The following is an 18,794-nucleotide window of genomic DNA, read 5'->3' on the forward strand; positions in this document are numbered from 1 at the left end:
GCGATGTCATCTTGCGAATGGCCGCCTAAGCGCCATTTTAGATAAACTCACACTTTAGTACATGTGGCGATATTACTATTAGCATCATGCGATTGCATCTTTCACCATTTCTCATACACACATTAATACACACAATTGCGCTGTTAACTAGTCGCATATTAGCGAATGCATAAGACCCTGTATGAAAACGCTGAATATTAACTCCATGCACACGCATCTGCCCCAAGTTAACTAGCGTCTTTACATCAAACCCCACATACTCACATATTACATATTCACATAAAAGGTTCCATAAGCTTTAAGGTATAAGATTCAAGTATGCACATTTATTATCATTGCTAGGAAATAAAGGTTATTTCATAACTAAGGTTTTATACGTTATAAGTAAGCCATGTTTGGTATTGTACTGATGCGTACTCTCTCAACAATATTCCGGTAATATCGATGGAGAGATCGCAACATGCATTCTCAACTTATGGACCGCAGAGGCTTCAAGCAACAAAATGTACATTATATGAACAACTGTTAGGATTTGCATGAGGCGGGAAACCACAGACCACCAGTTGTTAGAGGCTGGGCTGTGTCTATTTGAACCAACCCGTTAAATGCCTTGTAACATATGCCCTCTCCTTTAGGACCAATGGTATTAGCAACAAACTTCTCTATTGTGTTGTTTATTTCTGGGGGGTATAAATATGTGTGCTCTGACCCTGGGTTCCTAGTCTTCGTGCTGAATGCTGATTGACGAGGGTTTTTTTGCTGATCCCTACATCTGGACCAGAGAGCGCTGCGTATGTATAATTGTACTTGGGTCTGTATAATCTCTTTGCGCTAAGATTATATGAGGATCATAGCGTGTAACTGCTGTACTTTTACTTGAATAATACTGTGTGCTTTGGAACCACAGGTTCTGGGCCTGGAGTCTTTATTTACTGTATTACTGCGTACGCAAATTAGCGTCATCCTTAGAGGTTTATAGGTAGGATATTAGAAGGTATAGGCAGGGGTATATAGAGGTTCAAAGGCAGTATCGTTAACACACAGAAAGGACTCATGCTGCAGAGGGGCACACAATAATAGATTTATACACACACAGGAAACTGCATATAAACGGTCAGACATGCCTACGTTGGATGGGAGCTTAGACTGTAAGCTACACTGGGGCAGGGACTCATTATGTATTCTCTGTACAGCGCTGTATAAGATTATTGGTGATATAGAAATAAACAATACTAATAGCTTTATTGTCTGGGTTTTTTTGGGGGGGGCTTTTGTATGTTTTGGGGTTTTTTTTACCCATCAGCATAACATCCTTCACACTGTAAAAAAAAAACAACAACTTTTATTATCTGTGTTATCTAAAAACAACAACTAAACAGCACTCTTTTCAATCACTACTTAACATTATATGAAATGCTTTCAACAAAGTAAATGATTACACCAAACATATATAGCTATTGTATAGTATATTGAGCTTAGAATGTAATTGTTACAAGGTTACAAACATTGCACTAACACAACATATTCCAGAAACAATAGTTAGCCCAAAGTCTCATGTTGATCATGGTGAACGTGTGTACATGAGTTACTCAACGTCATGGAATCCACTGAGAAGGCTGTAGGAGACACTGGTCTGGATTCAGGAATATGCTCTATTCTATATTTCTCAATATATGGTTCTGCCACTTGCCAAATCTACAAGATAAAAGTGGTTGTAAGCATTAGACACATACAAAATGTAATTATTAATTTTATAATTCTATTTTCAAGGTCCATTTTCATGCGTTTAATACATACCCTGTAGATATTGGTTTTAGGTAAGTTGGCACATTTATAAAACTGGTAAAGTTGCTATAACACAGCCACTATTTCACATAGTGACTGTCAAAAGAACAGGATCCATATGTGAGTTACACCCCTTTTCCATCGACGTGTCAACCTGGGTCGAGGCTCAGTGTAAAAGGGGCCAGGGTTGAGTGACCCGGCAATCTAACCCGTGTAGCTTGCAGGGTTTAACACTGGAACAACCCATGGAACCCTGCAGTGTAAACAGATTACCCAAGTCATCCGACCTGCGTCCCGTTTACAGCATGGGGAACGGATGATGAGATGATGTATCCTTCTGGCGCTTGAAGATGACAACAGCATCCATGTGTAATGTAAGCGACGCTGACCTGGGAATAACCCAGGTTGGGACCATGGTGTAAAAGTGGTCTGTCCCAGGTCTGACCTGGTTTGGCACAGTGTTCCAAATCCCGGATTAGACATGAGACTTTACTGTATTGTATTGTATTGTTCTGTAAGTCACTGGTCACCTATTTCTTTATGCACTTTGTAAGGCGCTGCGGAACACTTGAGGCACCATATAAATAAATGAGAATAATAATAATAATAATAATAATAATAAAAGGGGTATAAAACAGTTAAGAGAATGCAGACACTGTTAGGTTGAACAGAAAGAAATGGATACCAATATGGTATAAAACAGGCACTGGAATAAATAGTTCAACCAAGCAGCTACTGTAATAAAGGATAGTCACTCCCTGACAAATGTAGAAATCACAAAACAAATAGTAGCGCTAAACATAAATGACATATGTAGAATAGTAATGATATACATATATGGCATTAAGATTCAATAAAAAGTATTTACTTAATGTAATAAAATGTCACTATACTCTTGCATTAAATGTATAAGTAATTAAACTCACAGTACTGGTGTGACAAAATAAAAGAACAAATAATCTCACCTTACTCCCAGTTTAACTTTGTCGTTTTTGATCCCAAGGGCTGGCTCAGGCTGTTCAATAGTAATCCGAAACAAGTAGGTCCAGTGAGGATTGGGTGAGGGTGACGATACATGGATAATTAACGCATTTCGCTGCATCAGGGTGCAGCTTTTAAAAAAATCACCCTCACCCAATCCTCACTGGACCTACTTGTTTCGGATTACTATTGGACAGCCTGAACCAGCCCTTGGGATCAAAAAGGACAAAAGTTAACTGGGAGTAAGCAGATACCATCTTTACCTTGGACTATACCACATATGGACACTGTGCTATCTGAGGACCCATCATTTGAAAGGTCCTGAATATCTAAAAAGGGACATCCCTCTATCGGTGACTAGGATCAACATCTGATGGACAGTCCTAAATATATGCGCACTTTGGCTCTCCCAGTGCCCACCAAAGTGGTGCTGTGTATAAACAGGCAGATTTGGGACTCTAAGGGTTGTGGGTGAGATTATTTGTTCTTTTATTTTGTCACACCAGTACTGTGAGTTTAATTACTTATACATTTAATGCAAGAGTATAGTGACATTTTATTATATTAAATACTTTTTTATTGAAACTTAATGCCATATATGTATATCATTACTATTCTACATATGTCATTTATGTTTAGTGCTACTATTTGTTTTGTGATTTCTACTGTTAGTGTATTAGCAGGTCTGTATCCCGTGTTCAACCTGATTTATAGCTTTGTAACAGTGGCGGCTTTATAACTTAGGGTGGGGTAATATTAGTAAGGGAGTCTCTCTCCCATATTTAAACATGCAAAAAGAAAAAGGACTGTTTTTCTCAATTTTAATTAATAGTTTGTCATTAAAATAAAAAGAAGATATGATCTAAGAATCAAAATCCCCAGAAAGAATAAACTAAAACCTGAAATCCTAAATACTACTAAAATTCTACTAGAAAATAATTACACTGGTTGTTTTTCATAGTGTTTAATGCAGTAAGCTGTTTCAGCATAGTTAAAACCTCAACAACCGATACACTCTAGTGAGGCATTGAGGTCAATGACTGTTACACAGAAAGAAGTGATTGCTCTGGGTACAGCATTATCGGATTCTAGCACTCTATAGAAAATAAAAGAAAGCATCTGACTGGCTATGAAAAGTGTGGAGAAGTGAACCAGTGAAGAAGTTGCCCATAGCAACCAATCAACTTTGAAGTAGCATTTATCAAGTACAGTCTGCAAAATAACAGGTAGGAGCGGATTGGTTGCTATGGGCAATTACTCCAGTGGTCCACGCTTTTCACTGCTTGATGCATAAATCCCTTATTTGGATAATCTCTTCACATTTCTTTAATATACAGGGGTCTATTTACTAAGCAGTGTTAGGAGACAGAGTGGAAAGTGATAAGGTACCAGCCAATCAGCTCCCAACTGTCATTTTTTAAACACAGCCTGTGAGATGACAGTTGGCAGCTGATTGGCTGGCACCTAATCACTTTTCACTCTGTCTCCTCTTCTTAGTAAATAGACCCCACAAATACTCATTGGGATTACATGCACCTATAAAAGACCATTGTACTGTGACAACATGCAGCTCTCCTTACTAAGACAGCTGATGTTTTCCCAGCTTCCCAATGTCTCTTATACCATGGGTCAATGAGGAAAGATAAGGAAATGCTAAGCTAGTGTAGTGGTTGGGTCACGGTTTGGTTAAATAAATATGTACTTAGCTATTTGGATTAGAGACCTTTGCCATTGTTTACATGCTAGCTTTGCTTCCATCTAAAGTGTGTACAACACATTAATAATTTACTCTACTTCTCCTAACTGGTTTTCCCTTCAGGTGCCAAAGAGCCACAATACAACTACAAGAAATTCACAGGACAAAATCAATTAACACTACATAATTTAGTCACTAGTGGTATTCACACGTTAGCTGAAAACCATTAGGTCTATTGCTTATATGTGTTAAAATGAAAGTGGAAACATTACTTCACATATGACCAATAATCCAGTTACAAGAGAATTGTGGCGTTATTATTAAGGAGTGCTAATATGTATATAAATATATCAACTATGTGTATTTTTCTCAATGGTTTCATTTGTCAGTGGAGAAAACTGTAATATCACACTGACATGGGATGTGCTTGTAAATGTAGATTAATCATGTGCCATAGTAAAAACCATCTGACATGAACTGTATATGTCATTAGGCCTTACATGTTCTTAATCAATACCATAAACAAAGGAGTGACCAATAAATGGAATACATGCATTATGATTACAAGTGCCTCATGGTATTTAAAAGCCCAGCACTGGTATAAAATAAAAATCATCCCTAGAAATGTTGTAAGTGTTCCCATATTTGCATCCCTATAAATGAAGTGCTGCCACATTTGGAATCATCTCATTTCTTCAGAACCATGCCAAGTATCAGTGCAGCATTGCAAGCATCAATGGACAACCGCCGATTATGCCTGTGGACAATCCAAACGTACCTGCAGATTTCTCATTGGTTTAACAATTTCCATACACATATTGTAGTGAATAGTTAAAAGAAAAAAAAGCCTCTTGCCTTTTGGTCAACAAGTAATCGGTGAACTGCCTCAATGTCTGGGGCCATGAAGCGGTCCTTCATCCAAGGCCTAGAAAAAGGCAAATGTGGAACATTAATTGATCATTAACCACACAATAGTTAGGCTTTCAAAACACAAACTCTGAGATATTATTTGCTTTTACCTAACAACAGAGCGAACAAGGTCATAGACTTTCTCCAATGGAGTTGTGGTTCTAAGAGGGCGTAGAAATTCTATTCCCTGGCAGGCTGCAAGCAGCTCAATAGCCAACACTGCAAAAGAGAAAATCTGATTAACAATCAGCATGTCATGGACATTTCATCTGGTTATATTATAGATAGAAAATACTCTTATCCCAATGGGGCAGTTCACAAAAGGACGTAGAGGCAATACACCTAGCTGCCCTATTCTATCAAGAATTATAGATTTTTGGATAAAGTGTTGTTAAAGACAGTTCAATAAGTAGTTTTATATATTCATTAACATTAGAATAACAAAAATACAGAAATACACAGTGCTCAAGTAGGGTAATAAAAACACAATTACATAATGATTGTAAGTATTACTTAATTATTTGAACAGATCATGTGTAAATCAATATAAAAATAACATATTACAATACCAGTTGTAGCTACAACACGTACTAAAAAAAAATGATCCTAGGGTGGGAAGGGGAATTAGGTGGATTCTCTGTTTAAATTGTTAAAGTCTTATATTGATAAGAATTATTTTTTATATAGAAAACTCCAGAACGAAACCGATTTCTCATTGTTTAAATTTCAATGTATTATTCAGTAGTATATTAACTTTTGAATGCATTTTTTATGTTTTCTTTTTCTATTAATATGTATTGTACTACTGAAGGTAGTTTTTCGTGTTATTTATACCTATGGAACTGTACCGATTTTGCAATCTTCTTTGAGAGCCTATTGTACTGAATTCCTTTTTCTGATATTTCTACCAAAAAAAAAATCAAAATTGTTGGAAATAAAAAAACTGATTCTAAAAAATAAAAAACTCACCACATTTGCATATACATTCAAACATTTCAGAGAGCGGCAGCCGCGGATGGATAGTGGTGGCTTCGAACGGTCAGGGCTGTGCATTTTAGCAATAGGCTGCACAGCCCCAGCCACTGCAAGTAGGAGGAGATGTAATGTGCAGTCTTTAAGTTAAAAGACTGCACTTTACATCTCCTCCTCTCGGAGTGCAGGGGCTGTGCAGCCTATTGCTATAAGCATAGCCCCTTCCTTCCTGCTGTGACGGAGGGGGTAATGGGGGAGAGCCGCCGCAAAAATTAAATTATATTGCCCTACCCCCAACATAAATAGCTCCGATGCCCCTGATAGGTGGTGAAACTGGTGAGATAATTATAAATTCCCCTAATGCATTTCTTCCGTCCTGACGATTTTTTCACCCATTTCCTTTGAAAAAAATCTGCAGCTGTGCTGGAGATTCGTCCGTGGTCCCACTGGGAAGCCCTCAACACAATTCAGTGTGCCTTTTCCAACTATAAAAGCAGCAGTTACCATATCAGAATTACAGTATAAGGGATAATTGGGCACAGAATATACACATGTATAGGCACATACAAGTTTTTCCCTTTTTTGGATTCAATTCAAGTGCTTTTTATTGGGCATATATGGACATTTGTAAACGCTTTTATTATAGAATTTATAACATTATGTATATTTAATCCCTTTTTGAATGTACAGTATATGCAGTTGTGGTGAGTTTTTATTTTTAGGATTAGTTTTTTAGTACATGTTGTAGCTACAAATGGCATTGTAATATTTTATATTGCTAATGATCTACTCGTGGTCTGTTCAAATAAATAAGTAATATTTACAATCAATAAATAATTGTGTTTTTATTACCATAATTGAGCGCTGTGTATTTCTGTATTTAGATTTCTGTATTTAGATTTTTTTGGGGGCTGGCTACCCTACACAGCTGCTGAGTACTGGTAATTAAAAAGTATCTCCTTCTCAGCGCCTGGGATTCTTTTTAATTAACATTAGAATCTATGACAAATAATTTACAGATATCACTTAGCAAAGGAAGGAACATGCTGGAGCATATAAATGAAATGCTACAGATAGAAGTACAAGTTTGGTCAATGGGTGGAGATAAAGTGTAACCATGTGGTAGCAGTATAGGCTACCCAACACATACCGTGCACTGATTAATGCCCTGGAAATAACATCTCAAGTGGAATTAAAACTAGACTTTGTAAAAACCAGACTTATAGATGTGTAAAGAAACCTTCCTCCTGAAGGAGTACATGTAAAGGTGGCACCACCGGAACAGCACATAAAACTGCAGGTATAAAGTCATACATTAAGGAAATGAGACCATGGTTTAGATGTATAAAATAGCAACACAGAGAAAAAAATGCTCAATATGGAACACCAAGCAACAGATAAAATCCCACAAGGGTCCAAACAACGTTAAAACACCACTGACTGATGCATGCACAAATCAGTGGAGTGGAACTTATAAAGCAACTTAAGGTCATACATTGCTGGTGTGTGGATGCAGGAGCAATAAGTCACATCAGGGCCAGATTAAGTTCTGTGGGGTCCCTGGGCAACAAACGTGTGGGGGCCCCTATCAATAAGTTATATATATAAAAAATAAATATACACAAACCGGTCTATCTGCCTGATGTCCAATGCCCCCAGTTGTTGTGCCCCTTCTGCAATGCCCCCTGTAGTTGTGCCCCTTTTGCAATGCCCCCAGTTTTGTGCCTTTCCCCAATGCCCCCAATAGTTGTCTCTTCTTTAATGCCCCCATTAGTTGTGCCTTTCCTCCAATGACCTCAGTATTTGTGCCCCCCGCAATGCCCCCAGTAGTTGTGCCCCTTCTCCAATGCCCCCAGTATTTGTGCCTTTCCTCCAATGCCTCCAGTATTTGTGCCCCCTCCAATGCCCCCAGTATTTGTGCCCCCTGCGATGCCCCCAGTATTTGTGCCCCCTGCGATGCCCCCAGTATTTGTGCCCCCTGCGATGCCCCCAGTATTTGTGCCCCCTGCAATGCCCCCAGTAGTTGTGCTTCTTCTTAAATGCCCCCAGTATTTGTGCCCCTTCTCCAATGCCCCCAGTATTTGTGCCTTTCCTCCAATGCCCCTACAATGCCCCCAGTAGTTGTGCCTCTTCTTAAATGCCCCCTGTAGATGTGCCCCATAAAGTAGTACCCCCAGTAGCTCTCCATACCCACCCACACCCCTGTTAAAAAAAACGTACCGGTCTTCGCTCCACGCTGTCATAGCTCTCGAGTCCCACCGTTACTGCTACTGCCGCTGTTTGCTGGATCTGGCGCGCAGGCTCCTCTGCAGTGCGCAGGTGACGTCACCGCGCACTGCATCACTGGGAATGCTGGCCTCTGAAGCGATCAGTATTCAGAGGCCAACGTTCCCACTTACCATAAGTTGATCGCGATCTACAGGCGGGAGCTCCGTGAGCTTCCAGTAGATTGCGATCAACCTTTTCACCGGGCATGTGGCCAGGGACAGTGTGTGGGGGCCCCAGGACGACCGCCCGTCGCCCTGCCCTTAATCCAGCCCTGAGTCACATGACGAGTGACAGAAACTTCTCCACAGAACTTGACCAGTATAACACAAAGAAGTCATTCATCTTGAAGATGTAGTATCACTACTGAAGGAATTGGACAACTCAATGCTCTCTAATACAAACAGCAGAAATTTGGCAGTACCAGTAAAGGATGTGCTGCATGTTCCTAAATTGGAAGGTGCATGGCGGCTAAAGTACTCACTGTCAAATTCCAAGATATACTTGCTTACTTTTGAAAATTAGTTTCAGGGAAATTATAGTCGGTTGCAGTATGTGCCATCGAGGGGTGTGCCATGCTCTGCCCAAAGGGAGTGTCTAGCTTTACCTATGAGCATATCTATTTGGTAGAGGATAGATCCCCTTCAGTAGATGTACCCTGACGTCATCACTCACTGTCCAACATCATTAGTTACTATCCATGAGCACATGGAGGGGAAATATAAACTTGTGGCGAGCGAACAAATTTCTATTTTTGGTGGCCTTTATCGGCATGAAACCACACTTCCGCCCTCACTCTACGTCACTTCCATGTACATCTACTGAAAGTGATCTATACACTAACATATTCATTTCTACTAAGGGGTGCCACCCCGAAAATAACGTGAGATCAGGGTTGGATACTGCAAAATGCAGGTGCTGGGGGTTGTGGGTAAGAGTAACGGCTGTCCAGTTGCTGTGTGTGGGCTGGTGTCTCAATGCTGTTGCAGCGGTGCAGGATGTGTCATATATCATTGTACAGTCCCCTCTCCTCTATATAATACCACATAGTGTGTGTGCTGGGAGCTGTGTTATTCCCCCTCATATCTCACTGTACAGTCCCCTCTCCCCTATATAATAATAATACCACATAGTGTGTCCCCTCCCCTCATATATCACTATCACCTTCCCGGGCCAGTGTGCAGTCTCCACAGTTACTTACCAAGTTCACATGACTCTGCTGCTGCTGCTCAGTTCTCGTAGTTGCTGCAGAAGAGGAAGGGGTCCCGCTGTATTGTGGAGAGGAGGTAAGGGCACTGTGGCAGTAAAGGCAGTGCTGTCGCAGCACGACACTGCCGACCACCTGTGTATGTTCTCACATACAGCCACACTGGGATCGGGTAGGGTTAGGCGGCCGGCCACCGCTACTCACAACCCCACAGTGGCCGGCCTATAACAAGTGTGACGTCCAGACAAGCGTCTCGTACCATGCATGCGCAGTCCGGATTTATGACGGGGCAGTGTTTAAAACGGGGGATTCACTTTATATTGCGGGATAGCGGGAGCTCCTACCTTAAAGCGGGATGCTCCCACGGAATGCAGGAGGGAAGGCGCAAGTATGTTCCAAGATGAGAAATATATTATCCTGAATGGAAGAAAGGTGATAACCAGAGCAAAAGTGGATTGTCTCCACACGGTAAAGGTGTACGTGTGACTAAGGGCCTAGCTGTATGGTATGGCACTGTCGCCGAAACTTTGTACAATACTGCACAGCCAGTGCGTACAGCTAATATCCTAGCTGCAGGAGGAGTCTAAGGACCAATGACGCCTTCTACCGGCATTGCAGATCAGAGTGCTGTGTCTGAAGTAACAGTCATCGGCGATCTCAGCTTACTCAGACTGGCCGACAGAACTCCTCTGCCGGGGCCAGAAAACCTGCATCGGGAGACCCAGACCCTGGCCTCGGCACGCCTACGAAATGGGGGCAGCACAGACCAGACCACTACCCCGAACGGCTTGAGGGCACAGCAAGCAATCTCGCAGATACTGATTAGCATATGTGTAGTACAGATCCTGCGCATGTACCGATCAGTAACCATGGGGTTTGCATACCTGTGCGTGCTTAGGGCCTGAATCACTGTGCGTGCTTAGGGCCTGAATCAGCCCTAAGCACACACAAACAATATTGTGTGACAGACACCTAGAAAATGCATAATCATCCGTCCCATATGAAGAAATAGGGTTCCACAAAATAATGTCCTCATGCGTCATTTCCCACAATCAAACTATAAAAACATCAATGATTAATTGTATTCCCATTCTATTGTACTGTAAGGGAAGTGCGATCAGTTTCAGGGCTGTCTTGTAAGCAGGAGTCTTCAGATTGGAAGGTAAGGGGGAAGTTAAAGAGGGGGTGATTATAACTCAGATGGTGGGAGGGATCTTTTGTTTTGTGTTCACAACCAAACTTGATTCGGCAAGTATGCATTTGCATAGGGGTGTGCAATAAGTTCCAGATGTGTAGTGTATAGGTAGAGTAGACACAATCTGACTAGTCAGAGATTACAGTTCACAACCAAAGTTCTTGAGAAATTTCAGGGCACAGAACCGTATATAAGCAGCACTGTACACCAAAAGTGTCAGCTTGTTCACTTTCTTCAAGTAACTCATTATGGTGCAACAGAAGCCACTGGAGAGCCATGATCTTCTACGACTACAAAAATGGTCTGTGACAACAGGAGAGTTTTGACTGGCTGCAAGCTACTTTTGGGGAGGAAGTCCCATCCTGAACCACTGTGTTTGAGTGGTGTCCAGAATTTCAGCATGAGAGATATTCCCTGTAAGACTAGGAGCGCTTTGGCCTGTGTCTGCCATCACCGAGGATAACGTTGCTACCGTAAAGGCCATAGTTGAGGTGGACGCTAGGGTGACTGTGGCCCAGTTAGAGAAGGAGATAGGCATCACATTGGGCTCCTTCCACTCGATACTCCATGAAAAGCTTGGCCTGAGCAATGTTTCCGCACACTTGGTGCCACAACATGCTGACCAGGTTTGATGGTGGCCGCTCAAATTCTGTATGGTAGATCATCACTGGTGACTAATCCTGGATCTAAAGTTTCGCCTCTGAGACCAAACAGTCTGCCCAGTGGACCCCAGTTGGAGGTGCACCATCACAGAGGTTGCAGTGTGATCGCAGCGTGGCCAAGCAAATGGTGGTTGTTTTTGTGGCCAAGACTGGTCATGTAGCTGCTGTACCACTTGTGCAGCAGAGCACAGTCACTGGGGACTGGTACACCAACCTATGCCTGCCGCAAGTGCTGGAAGCCACTTCCAGCGGGGTTCTCACAATTCAAACTCAAGATGCGTGGGATTCGTTTTGAGTCACCGGAAGCCGCAGTGGAGACCTTCATCCAGCATGTAGAAGACAAACCTGCTTTGAATTGGTCCAGCTGCTTCACCAAATGGTTTGAGTGCAGGCAATTTTGCATAGACTCTTTGAAAAATGTAATGTTCACTTTGTTTGTAAATATAATAAATTTTGGGCATCCGGAAACTTATTGCACACCCCATATAAGCAACATGTTTCAGAAGAATTCAAATCCTACCATGTTCTACATGTTCAATGACTCTTAGAGCTTTCCTTGCTGCCCAGCCTCCCATAGACACATGATCTTCAGTAGCAGCACTGGTTGAGAGGGAATCCACAGAGGATGGATGGCACAAAGTCTTGTTTTCAGAAACTGGTGCAAAAAAAGAGAAAAACATTACAATAAAGAGAGCAACAAAATTAGTCAGAAACGGTCAAAGTTAGATGTGCTTTAATGTATGCATTTGCAGAAATAAAAGAAAAAACAAAAATCCCAAACACAGTAATATGATAAAAAGAGCCATACAGAATAGCTTGTGTTAACACTCAAGAGATTCTATAAGTATCGGAGTTGGATGAAATGTGGGTGTGTTTGTAGGTGGGATTACCCGTTCTATTGTCGGAGGAGACATTCTTTCCTTCCTTTGAGCAAATTTGCATGTAAACTGCTGGTCACACTGTGGTATTTTATTAAATGCCAGTGACACCGCATGTCAATCGTGATTGCATGGGATGGCAACAAGCGCTTGCAGGCAAAGGAGGGCGATGTTTAATTTATTGAAGACACTCTATTGGTTCCCATACATCTGGTAAACACAACTAAATGAAGCACACAGCTACAAAAAGCAGAGCCACGGTGCAAACACTAAAAATGAAAATCATGTATTTTAACACCAGTAGGAATAATGCTATGAATATATTTTCTCTATTTATGGCCCGCATTCAATTAGTTTCGCACCCGCGATACTTTTTCGCCTGCCGGACTTTTCACCCACATCGTGTATTTTAGCCGCTGAAACTTATCACGCACTTCCCAGCGATTCGCCCTCCAGTCATGGAAACGCAACTCGGCAAATGCAAACCAGCCGAAAAGTGCTATCGGAATTGGGAAAATCAGCCTTACCCCCTAATAGATGCACTAACATTGGGGATCAATGTACATGGCCCCGATTAGCCCTAATAAAGCTATTTGGGGTACTTAAGGTGTGTCAATTTCTTCTAATTTGAGTCTTTGCACAAGTGGTGAAGAATAGCATTAAGCAGTTTTTTTGGTGAAAAGAAGTAGTCCTGTCAAATTTGGGGTACGTGAAAATGGGTGCAAGCATGGTTTAAAGTCGCTGAAGTTTAAATAAAAAAAAACGCACCTTCAGCATACACCTGCAATCAAAAAGTAATTTTTTGGGGTGTTCCTCTATTTTTTTTTTAGTTCTTTTTTTACGCAGTTATCCTTTGGGGTGCTGTCCCAAGGGTGCTGAGAGGTTTCCCCACCTTTGCACCCCAAAATAGTGATTTTTCACTTTTTTTTCTCCACCTATCCATAGGCTAATCTTTTTCGCCTATTACATTGCATTGAGTTTTCGAGTACGCGGAAAGTGTTTGTAATTGAATATGGAGATAAGTTTCCGCCTGACGAAAAGTCGCAATCAGCGATACTTTTTCGCAGATTCCGACTTTTCGCGGCTAATTGAATAGGGCATATGTTGGTATTCCAATTTAAGTACTTATAACCTGATGTAAATTGATATGCAGAGTGTACATGTATGGATACATAAACAATCTTTTGTTTTTTTTACTTAAAGTGTCATCAGAATTCCTATTTTTGAAGGTCTTCACTTCATTACAATTCGTGTGTTACCATATGATTTGAGAAAACTAATATATGACTTTTCAAAACGTCTCTGGCTAACATGTTTACATATGATCGCTTTACTGCACTTACCTATTTATTATCGGGACTTGGTCCCAATATTTATAATTTCTAATCAACACTTAATGGGGCAATAAGAAATTGAGGTGGTAGTCCGTAACATAGAGCACATACACGGACAGGGGGCTTAGGTAGGAGCCCGCCTCAGTGACGCATACTAATAAAGTGATCGCTAATGCATGGTTATCAGATCACGCATGTGCAAGCGGCCATTGCCAGGGAGAGATCGTGTGTGTCCCTCTCCCGGTAACTTTTGCGGTATGTAGCCTATAGGCTACAATGGCTAATGTAATCTAAGATGGCATTAGTTATCGGGAGCAATGTTCTGTAATGCTCCACATTTCGGAGCTTGGTAAATCTCACAATGCAGCAACCACATTATAAATCTATGGGGGTTACTATTGTGATCAGAAATGGTGGAATTCATATCTCCTCACTTCATCATTATAATCAAGTGGGTATATTTGTCTTAATTCAGTATGATTTACCACCGGCCGCAGCGGCATCCCGGCAGCAGTGAAAATCCCGATCGATGAAAGGTAAGTACTCACTAACCTATTCTACCCCCTAACCCTCCCTTAGGGGTGCCTAACCCTAATCCCCCCTCTAAGTGCCTAAACCTAACCCCCCCCTTCCCCACCTCCTAACCCTAAGTCCCCCCCGGGAACCCTAAACCTAACCCTCTCCCCCCGTGGCTGTCTGCGCCCGTCCCCAGGCTTACCTTCGATCGGTAAGCCGGGTGTTGGGCTCCCGGTGTAGGGAAAGTGACATGCGTCAGGATATCGACGCCTGTCATTTAACCCTTGCCGGGATTATACAGTCTGGAAGCCGGCGGTCGGGATTCTGTCCAATGGCTTCCCGACTGTTTCCCATTTGTCTTAACAGTGGCCAAATAAGGAATTGCATTCTTAACATGCACTGCTTTATCCGTAATCAAGAAAAAAAAAAAAAAATGAAGGTGTAGGATGAAATGTCTAAAAAAGGTGTTAAATGTTAGTGGTAGCAAATATACCAAATAGATACTGTATGTCACTGCAAAAGTAACAGTAATTAAAAATATGCAATTGTTCGGTTTTTTTACATAAAGTCACAATCTCCAGGATCAAAATGGCTTGCAGTTTGTAGGTTTTAATAGTATAAGGTGATTGAGAATTTTTAGTACATTTACTGCAAACATAAACATTATTTAAACAACATAATAGATCTTTTTCAAAAACTCTAAACCCTCCTTTTCCCATATTTCACAAGTGATACCAAACGTGCCCTATATTACAGTTCACCTATATCTTAGGTTCCATTCACACTATAGGTGCCACTAGGTCTAGTGACACCTGGTGTGCACTCTGTATATCTCTGGTGCACCAGAGGCGCGCCCAGACAAAAAGAGGGCATGGCCTAAATAAAGGGGTATTGCCTCACGGGGATCCCGATAACATCACTCCAGGGGCAGCCCAGCATCACCGGAGATGAGAGTCTGCACTGTCAGCTCCTCTTCTATGACAGGAGCCGGGTGCTGCAGGAGAATATCACACTGCAGCCCTCTGCTCCTGTCACTGAGGAGTCGGCATTTTGGTGTCACCCTCTTCAAGGGTGACACCTGGGTGCAGCCCACACACCCTGCACCTCACTCATGATGCCACTGATCCCCACCATGGCCATAACGAAGTGAAGTTTGTACATTCGCCCTGTGCTTACATGGGTTTCCTATAGGTACTCCGGTTACGTCCCACAATCCAAAAATATACTGGTACTCTAGATTAACTGACCAAAAAATAACCCTAGTGTGTGTACATGTGACAGGGAATATAGATTGTAAGCTGCACAAAGGCAGGGACTGATGTAAGTGATACACATAGAAAAAAATGCCTTCGCACTAGGCAAAGACAAGGGAAAAGACAAATAAATGTCTATACCGGGGCATTCTCTAACAACAATACGAAAGGAGAATGAGGAAAAAATGATAAAGCTTAAAACTTAACCTTTAATAATGAACCTTTAAAAGGGAAAGGTAAAAAAGGGGGGGGAAAAATGAAAAAAAAAAAATCTGAATTTGAAAGAATTTATGAATAAACAATTAACTTGGTCACTAGAATAAGGAGTTATCTAGCATATAACACATGTTCATGTACAAACACAAGTATAGCAAGGTTGGATATAGATAGATTCTGTACCCAGGAGAGAGAAATAACTTTTAACAAGTAGAAATATAAGTTACGCACACATATAACAATTATTAGTATGAATCATCAAGTTAATACCTCACATAAACAAAGTTATGTACACAGAAATGTATTAAGCAAATTCTAGTGACAAAAGAAACTTATTTCTTATACTTATAATGACTCTGTCGCACAACAAATTTCAATATATATCATAAGGCAAAGATATTACTGATGCAATCCTCTATAGTTTTGTATTCACTAATTTAAATACAATTGAGAATGGTATCACACAATAAGGCAATGTGCAATGCATTGAGTATAGGAAACATCCACAAAGTATAATGCGATATTGTAAAAATGGTGAACTCTAAATCCAATCGCTGCTTCACAAAAATAAAGAATACTAAATGAATAAATAAGTGAATGATCCTATAGGTAAATAATGATGGCCTTGACCAGACAGAAGAAAGTAAGACCTGGGATATAATTGCGCAAACCACACTTCTGCTGTCGCCTGTCTAATCCAACAGGGGATGAGAGAGTGTGTATTACATTGCTCCCAGGTGAAAAGAAAGGCAACGCTTCTGCTTTCTGGGATTTCTAGGTGTATCTCTCCTCTGATACAGATAGCATTGCAGAGGGAGTAACAGATAGGGGACCCAAATGAGAGAGCTTGATGGAGGGATAGAAAAGATGACAGATGTGTATGCTAAAGTGAATCCAATCTGCCCCTGAGATATAGGTAAATATAGTAGGTTAGTACCAAATAATGCCACACGGAGCAGAGATATATCTCACAACAAAATAAGTGCTAGGTCAATGATATAGCACAAGGAGAGAGGGCACACACATATCTATAAAAAATGTATTATTATTATTATTATTATCCTTTATTTATATGGCGCCACAAGTGTTCCGCAGCGCCTTACATAGTACATAGAACTAATAAGTGAACAAGAAACAAGTAACTTACAGTACATTACAGTGCAGGACAGGGACACAACTTATATACATTGCTGAAATAGTGATTAAAGCACTCACAATAAGCTGCCGGGAGTTGGCGGTCCCGTGTTAGGTGCCCTAATGGGGAGTAGAGAGTAGAAGAAAATGTAAAGAGAAGCACATGAGGGAAGAGGTCCCTGCTCATGAGAGCTTATGTAATGAAATTAAATATAATTGAGGGTATAGTGGCAAATATGTGAAAACGAAGAAGGGAGAGGAAGAAAGCAAGTCCTGTGACCCAGGAGCGCGACTCCCACCGACTATCCCCATCTATATCAAACAGGGAAAGAACGGAGAGGTAACGCTGCGGTCACAGGAGAAAAAAAAGAGAGAAGACACTGCTGACAACTGAGAGGTCAGCTGTAACACAACCCTGTTACCAGCCGGTATTGCAGGGGGAGTCACCCGCTGATTGCCTCAGAGCAGAAGCACGGTGGAGAGACAGTGAAATACCTGAGGTCTGGAAAGCAGTATGCAGCACATGTGTGTGGAGGACAGCATGCAGGCTACGAATGTAGCAGGAAGGACGCGCGTTTCGCCGGAGGGCTTGGTCACCTGATGCCTTATTGTGTGATACCATTCTCAATTTTATTTAAATTAGTGAATACAAAACTATAGAGGATTGCATCAGTAATATCTTTGCCTTATGATATATATTGAAATTTGTTGTGCGACAGAGTCATTACAAGTATCATAAATAAGTTTCTTTTGTCACCAGAATTTGCTTAATACATTTCTGTTTACATAACTTTGTTTATGTGAGGTATTAACCTGATGATTCATACTAATAATTGTTATATGTGTGCGTAACTTATATTTCTACTTGTTAAAAGTTATTTCTCTCTCCTGGGTACAGAATCTATCTATATCCAACCTTGCTATATACTTGTGTTTGTAAATGGACATGTGTTATATGCTAGATAACTCCTTATTCTAGTGACCAAGTTAATTGTTTATTCATAATTGCTTTCAACCCAGAGAGAGATTTTTTTCATTTTCCCCCCTTTTTTTACCTTTCCCTTTTTTAGGTTCATTATTAAAGGTTAAGTTTTAAGCTTTATCATTTTTTCCTTATTCTCCTTTTGTATTGTTGTTAAAGAGTGCCCCGGTATAGACATTTATTTGTCTTTTCCCTTGTCTTTGCCTAGTGCAAAGGCATTTTTTTCTATGTGTATCACACAAAGTCTATGGATGCACCATCAACCATCAATTATCCAGGATTGTCCAAGTGATTAACTAGTACGTTGGTTCCTTCAATTATTTCTCTTTGTATCACTGATGTAAGTGACCAAATATTCCCTGTAAAGCGTTGCGAAATGTGTGCACTATATACATAACTTGTAATAAATAATACCTAGGGCAGCAGCTGTGCAATGTGCAATCATAAAGCCTGAGTTTAGGCCTCCTTCTGTAACTAGAAATGCTGGCAGCTCACTGAGAGAGGGGTTGCAGAGTCTTTCAATTCTCCTCTCACTAATTGCGGCAAGTTCATGGACCCCAATGGCAAGATAATCCAAGGCCTGTAATACACAAGGGGTCAAAGAGCTTCCATCTCCTGTGGAATACAGTATCTATAGGATTATCATAGAATAGCTGATGGAAATGGGGAAAATGTTACCTTTGCAGGGTATTCACCATGGAAATTCCCACCTGATATGGTCTCTCCTCTTTCTGCAAAAACCATCTTTATGGACTGGTTAAGAAAACTGCTTTTTTTTTTTTCTGGGACTGTATACTGCCCCGCACAAG

The 18,794-nt window shown here is 41.0% G+C and overlaps 1 protein-coding gene across 5 annotated transcripts in view; it reads right to left on the bottom strand.

The window, feature by feature from the left end:
• Positions 1 to 347: 347 nt before the first annotated feature.
• Positions 348 to 18,794, bottom strand: part of HAL (histidine ammonia-lyase) — a 59,171-nt gene continuing 40,724 nt past the window's right edge. For 3 of the 5 annotated variants that reach the window (XM_088454591.1, XM_088454592.1, XM_088454593.1), the window contains 6 exons: positions 18,664 to 18,729; positions 18,400 to 18,565; positions 12,193 to 12,327; positions 5,482 to 5,590; positions 5,318 to 5,387; positions 349 to 1,695 (listed from right to left, as the gene is read on the bottom strand). In XM_088454591.1, the coding sequence (XP_088310717.1) occupies positions 1,540 to 1,695; positions 5,318 to 5,387; positions 5,482 to 5,590; positions 12,193 to 12,327; positions 18,400 to 18,565; positions 18,664 to 18,729 (702 nt within the window). In that variant the 3' untranslated portion in view covers positions 349 to 1,539. Of the gene's footprint in view, positions 1,696 to 5,317; positions 5,388 to 5,481; positions 5,591 to 12,192; positions 12,328 to 18,399; positions 18,566 to 18,663; positions 18,730 to 18,794 lie in introns of all 5 variants that reach the window. The other 2 variants (XM_088454594.1, XM_088454595.1) reach the window with 1 other exon arrangement.

Source organism: Taudactylus pleione, unplaced genomic scaffold, assembly GCF_031769625.1.
Source record: "Taudactylus pleione unplaced genomic scaffold, aTauple2 ptg000040l, whole genome shotgun sequence".
Classification (NCBI taxonomy): domain Eukaryota; kingdom Metazoa; phylum Chordata; class Amphibia; order Anura; family Myobatrachidae; genus Taudactylus; species Taudactylus pleione.